The 6792-nt window shown below is 24.7% G+C and overlaps 1 protein-coding gene across 4 annotated transcripts in view; it reads right to left on the bottom strand.

Annotated features, from left to right (window-relative positions):
• Positions 1-6792, bottom strand: part of LOC117172579 — a 56164-nt gene that overhangs the window by 397 nt on the left and 48975 nt on the right. For all 4 annotated transcript variants that reach the window (XM_033360651.1, XM_033360653.1, XM_033360652.1 and 1 more), the window contains 2 exons: positions 4605-4915; positions 1295-1486 (listed from right to left, as the gene is read on the bottom strand). In XM_033360651.1, the coding sequence (XP_033216542.1) occupies positions 1295-1486; positions 4605-4915 (503 nt within the window). The remainder of the gene's footprint in view (positions 1-1294; positions 1487-4604; positions 4916-6792) is intronic.

Genomic DNA, 6792 nt, shown 5'->3' with positions numbered 1-6792 from the left:
AATATTTAAAATACTATAAGTGTTTATAAATTAAAATTATAATTAATTTTTATTTTATTTATTTATTATTTTTTGAATTTGATTTTTGTTGCTAATCAATGATTATATTTTAACCAGGAAAATGTTTTTATTTTTAATTAAAAACAGTTCAACCTATTCAGAAAAACAAATTTTTAGCGAAATTGTTTTTCCCAGATATAAAAAAGAGATGAATTTTTAAACATCTTTTAAACTAACTCAAATTATTCCTAAAATTTAGAAAAATCTTTCAAAATTAAAAAAATTGGCCGAGTATTATGCAGATTTTTCTAGCATTATTATTAATCCCTTCAAATATTTTAAATTATTAAAAATTAAATTTCAGAAATAACAAAATCATTTTAAATTTTCTCATGAATCTTAAGAAAAGTGTTTATTTCCTTGATATTTAAACAATGCTTAGGCAGCTTAGAAACCTTTCTCGAAATCTTTAAAAATGTAAATTTTGTTTAAAATATTCTGAAATGTTTAAAAATTTTGTAACTTTCTAAATATTTGCTCAAAATTATTTCAGTTTTTTACAAAATCGTTTAAAAACTGTGGAAGGAAATGAGTAACTTTTTTTCTTAAATCATGAAGGTCCTTTTCCGACAATTTCTGTAATATTAGGAATCGATTTAAAATGTTTCAAAATTTATGCAAATATTCTTTAAAAATTAATTTAGCAAAGTAAAAAATTACTACAAATTTTTCTACGAAATTGAATAATTTTCTTTCTAATTTGATATTTTTCAAAATCCTTAAAAAGTAACAATATTTAATTTTGAAATCTTCAAAAATCTATATTTCCTTTTAGTTTTTTGAAATCTTTTCAATTTTCAAATTATTCTTGGAGTTTTTTCAAAACTAGTAAATATCTTCTAACAAAATTAGAATTATTCCTATTTTTTTAACTCTTTTAAAAATAGAAAAATTGCTTTCAAGTCCTACTTCTTCCTTTTGACTTAGAAATTATTTAAAATGTCATTTTTAAAAATTTAATATCTTTTGAAGTTTTTCCAAGAATTTTGAGAAAATTAATTTTATCTGATAAAAAAAGAGTCAAAATATTTAAAAAATAAAGTAAACTATGGTAATAAAGTTATAAGCCCAGAAATGAGAAAGATCTTATTTAGCTATTGATAAAAAAGAAAATTTCTTTATCGGCAGAAGTAAATATGGAACCTTTTTATTTACCGACATAAAATAAAATAGAATTTTTTATTTACTGATTAATTCTTTAATTTATTAATTAGTTTAGGATCATAAAACAAACCTATTATAGGACCAGCTCCCAATGAGAGAAAGCCAACCACAATTTGTTGAAGACTACTGGCAGACGGAAGTCTTTCCAAAGGAACATAATTTGGTATCACTAATGTTGAGTAAACTGCTCGGATTCCTTTTGCAATTCCAAGCCAAATTATCACAAACAGCAAAGAGATGAAACTACTAGTGAACATCAGCACTAAAAAAATTTTTAGTTACAAATTAAAATTAGATCTATCGTTTGAGGTTATGTAACACTCACCCGATTCCTACATTACCGACATTTTTTCACAACAATTTAGTTCACAAGAATTGAGATATCGAATTGAAAATTTGGGAAGTTGAATAAAAACACTAAAGAATGTTTTTATGGTACTAAATTGTCGGAAATACAAGAAGAATTTAATTCTGGAAGATTTGTGAAGTTTTTTCTTTGTATTTTCAGAAATGCAGAACCATAAAAACGTTTCTTAGTGCCTTTAAATTAATTTTTTTAATTTTCAATTCTTGTGGACAAGATTTTTTAAAGAAAACATGTCGGTAAGGTAGGAATCGGATAAGTATAATTGTAAGGGCACGTCATATGGTTCGTCCATGAACTACGTTACAGAATCAGGGAGGGGGGGGGGGGTCACAAAAACCTAAGGTTGGTTAGAGAAACTTCTTTTTTTAAAGTACCTACGTATGATAAAGTTTTTATTACACTTCCAGATGATGATTTTTTTTGTAGGAAATTAATTTTTCTGTTTAAGAATTGATGCATCCAGCTGAAACTGTAACTTTTTGGTGGAAAACTAAAAACTTTTATTAAAATTTCATCTTTTTTGGTAGTTAAATTAATCCTTTGTTTTAAAAATTCTTCTTTTTTGTTGAAATTCTACTTTTTGGTTTAGAATGATTAAATATTGTTAAAAATGCGCCTTTTTAGTAATAAATTATTCTTTTTGTTTGAAATTTTTTTTTTCTATTTGAAAATTCAACATTTTGGTTCAGAATTCTTGAATTTTGTTGAAAAAGCGGCTCTTTTGGTAATAAATTAATTTTTTTATTTGAAAATTCTCTTTTAGTTGAACATTCAACTTGCTGGTTGATAGTTCTTGAATTTTGTTAAAAATTGTCTTTTTCGATACAAAATTAATCTTTTTCTTGAAAAATGTATCTTTCTGGATGAAAAATTAACAAATAGGTTTTAAAGATGAACTACTTTTTGAAAAATTCTTTTTTTCTTAAAAAGACATCTTTTTGGTTGAGAATTCTTGAAATTTCGTATTATTTTGGTAGTAACTTAAACTTTTTGTTTAAAGAATCTCCTTTTTAAGTTAAAAGTTCAACTTTTGGGTTGAAAATTCTTGAATTTAAATGAAAATTTGTCTTTTATATAGTAAAATAATATTTTTGTTTAAAAATTAATATTTTTCAGTTGAGAAAGCAAATTTTGGGTTGAAAACTCCTAAATTTTGTTAAAAAATTCGTCTTAATTTTTTTAATAGCTCGGGTTCGTCAGTAGAAAATTATTCTTTTTTAAAAAATTCACCTCCTTGGAAAAAAATTTAACAACTAAGTTTTAAAGTTAAACTACTTTCTTGAGAATTAAAAAAAAATTATTTATTTCTTAAGAATCCATACTTTTGGTTGAGAAATCTTAAGAGTTATTGAAAATTCATATTTACGGTAATAATATTTTTGTTTAAATGTTCTTCTTTTTTAGTTGAAATTCCACTTTTTGATTCAGAATTCATAAATAATAAATAATAAATTTCGTTTGAAATGCACTGTTTTTAGTAGTAAATTAATCTTGATTTTTTTAAATTATAATTTTTATTTCTAAATTAGTTTTTTTATTAATCTGTTTGGTTAAAAATTCAACTTTTTTATTTTAAAAATCTTGAATTTGGTTAAAAATTAGTCTTTTTGGGAGAAATTTAATTTGTTTGAAAATGCATCATTCTGGTTCAAAATTTACCTATTCCATTTTTGTTCGAAGATTCTGTTTTAATCCATAAAATTGTTCTTAAATATTTTTATTCTTCGGCAATTTTATTATTAGAGATTTTTTAAAATTATTCTTTTTTATTTGTAAATTAATTTTTTATTAATTTTGTTCGTTAAAAATTCCTCTTTTTGTTTAAAAAATCTTAAAGTTTGTAAAAAAATTTTTTTTCGGTAGAAAATTAATTTCTTTGACAATTTATCTATCTGGTTCAATATTTAAAAACTGCATTTTAAAGTAGAGCTACTTTCTTAAAAATGTATTTTTAGGTTGATTATTGAAAACTTTCGTTAAAAGTTCATCTCTTTCGTTGGAAACTGAACCGTTTAGTTTAGTTTAATTTAGTTAAAAATTCAATTTTTGTGTTGAAAGTTCTTGTATTTTATTGGGAATTCGTCTTGTTTCGTATGAAATTAATTTTGTTATAGAAATTCCCTACCTTTGATTTGATAATTCAACCGTTTTGTCAATAATTTCGTTAAAAAGTGAACAATTTGTTAGAAAATTTATTGTTTCTAATAATTTTTTGTATTCAAAGTTTGAATATTTCATTTCTTTAAATTACCTAAGGGCCACGTTACTTTAGAGGGGGGGGGGGGGGGGGGGGGGGGGGGGGTCGGCGTCACGCATTTCTCAAAATTGGTAACGTAGTTTATGGATAATCCCATACTTTGTTACTTACCATATGAGTCATATCAGTATCCTCTTTTTTTCTCCACAGTAACAAATATTTTTCGTTGCAGCTTTTAAAAATGGCAAGGAAGATGGAAAAGGACGTCTGAAAATACTATTTTTTTATTAAAAAAATGTGAGGTCGGTAAAACAGAATCTTTTACTTTTTAAACAAATAATAGTATCTAGACGCCGGATGTCATTTTATTTTTAATTCCTTACAGTTTCAACGAAAAATATTTATTACTGTTGAAAAAAAAGAAAAAAAATTTGCTCATATGGTAAGTTACTAAGTCACTTACCTTACCGATTAAAAGAGTTATCGAGTTCAAAATTTTTCTGTGTAAACAATAGGCATTATGGAACGTTCATCTTCTCTAAAATTCGTATTATGGAATTAATTGTTTAAAAACAATTTTGTGACAAAACAAAACTAATAAATTTTTACTATTGAAAAAAGAATTTTTGAAAAAAACATTTTTTGTAAAAATATATCAGAATATATTATATACATTCTTTAGTCTCTTTCACTTATTTTCTTAAAATTTTAGTTCAATATATTTTTTCGCATAAAATTGGTGAAGTTCAACAAAATGTTGGTAAGGTAGGAATCGTGCTAGTCCCACGGCCTGAATAATAAAATTGAAAAAATTACATGTCCTGCCGATGATTAAAAGTACCAAACTGAAGAGATACATCGTTCTAGGAGATTTTCGTAATCTGTCACCAATAAAGGGACTAATTCCCCTAAGGAGAAGATCCATAGTGCCCAAAAGGCTCATCACTATTGCTATATTATTTGTATTTAATTTCATATCCTTCAAAATAAAGGGCGTCAGTGTAGAAAAATTAGTTTCAGCAAAAATAGCGAGCGACATTCCGAGTGTTATGTTAACAAAAATAACATCTCTGAGCAAGTCGAAACCAAAAAGATAAGATATTTTTTGGAGTCTAGTTTTCTTTTTCCTAAAAAAAATTAATTATGCATACAAAATCTTCTTCTGGTCGCTTAGAATTTTACCGAATGATGATAAACTAGTGATTTATTTTACCGACTGTCGGTAAGTTACCATACTTACATTAAGTAACAGCTCAGGGGGGTGGGATTAGATATTTTGTTTAAATTTCTTATGCCAGAGGGGGGGGGGTTACTTCACTCATGTCCTTAATTTTTGCACATTCGCAAAAACTTTCTGCTGAAGATTACCTTTTTAGTAAGGAATCTATATTATCATAATATCATCACAGAATAACAGGAATTCATAACATCTTCTTAGAGAAAATGGAGCTGTGAATTAAAAATGTTTAATTACATTTTTTCTGAAAAACGATCTTTTCCTTCGTTCAGCTGGGAGTCGAAGAAAAAGTTATGTGGTTCGATTCCCAGCGGAACAAAGGAGATATTTTTTTCAGGAAAAAATTAATTAAAAAAAACGTTTTTAGTTATAAATTTTATCATTTTGTAGAAAATGTAACAATTTTCTTAAAAAGACATCCTTTTTGGTCATATTGTTTTGCTGATCAGACAACTGAAATTTTTTTTGAATGAAAAGATTTTTTTTCTAAAAATTTGTCTTTTGATTTAAAAGCTTATCTTTTTCAGTAGAAATGTTGCAGCTCTCTTGAATAAAAATGCACATGTTTTGTTGAAATTTTTTTTTCTCCTAGAAAATTTAATTTTTCTTCAAAATTCGTATTTTTGTTCTGAAAAGTAAATTTAAATCTTTTTTGATGAAATTTCAACTCTTTTCTTGAAAATTTGTATTTTTGATTAAAAAAATTTATATGTTTTGGCAGATATTACATCTTTCTTTGATAAAAATGACCGTGTTTCTTTAAAAATTTAACATTTTTTGTAAATACCTAATTTTTGAATAAATAGTCCGCTGCTTTGTTAAAAATTTCTTACAAAATATACTTTTTGTTTCAAATTTATTTTTTGGCGTCGCAAATTGAACTGAAATTTTTTCTGGATGAAAGTTTAAATTTTTATTTTAACTGTATCCTTTTTTTATTAAACTTTCATCTGCTTTAGAACAAATTTCATCTTTTTGGGACGAAAATCCATCCTTTTTGGTTAAAAAATTCGTCCTTTTGCATTGAAAATTTAATTTTTTTGGTATAAACTTATTTTTTGTTAAAAACTTAATATTTTCTTCTTCGAAAGTCAACTGGAATAGTTTTTGGATGAAAATTCAAGTATTTTAAACCAATAAAAATTTGTCTGTTTTAAGAGAAAATTCATCCTTCCTAGATGAAAATACAATTGTTCAATTGAAAATTAAACTATTTTGTTTAAAAATCCTATTTTTTGTTGGAAATTCCACTGTTTTGTGGAAAATTTAACTATTTTAAGAAAAATAACTTTTTATTTTATATTTATATTTTGGAGTTCAAAAATAAACTGAAGTCTTTTCTGGATAAATATTTGTTTCTTATTAAAAAGGAAACATTCTAGTACAAATCTCATATTTCTGAGAAAAATATGCAAGTATTTGGTAGAGAATTCAACTATTTTGTCGATAAGTTATTCTTTTTGGTTCAAAAAAAATGTCTTCATATTTTTTGTTTCAAAATTCAGTTTTTGTAGAGAAGATTCGTCTTTCGATATCAATAGTTTTTTCGATTACAAATTTTATTTTTTCGTTTAAAACTCAATTATTTTCTTGAAAATTAACAAATTTGTTAAAAATTCATACTTCTTGGTTGAAAATTTAACTTTTTTGTTGCAAATTCGTCTTTTTGACTTGAAAATTGAACGAATTTCTTGAAATTTATTTCTCTTGACTAACGATTTTTCCAAATGAAAAATTTAACTATTTTATTGAACATTTATCTTTTTT

The sequence above is a fragment of the Belonocnema kinseyi genome, chromosome 5 (genome assembly GCF_010883055.1).
Source record: "Belonocnema kinseyi isolate 2016_QV_RU_SX_M_011 chromosome 5, B_treatae_v1, whole genome shotgun sequence".
NCBI classification, from domain to species: domain Eukaryota; kingdom Metazoa; phylum Arthropoda; class Insecta; order Hymenoptera; family Cynipidae; genus Belonocnema; species Belonocnema kinseyi.
This window is presented reverse-complemented; position numbering and strand designations above follow the sequence as displayed.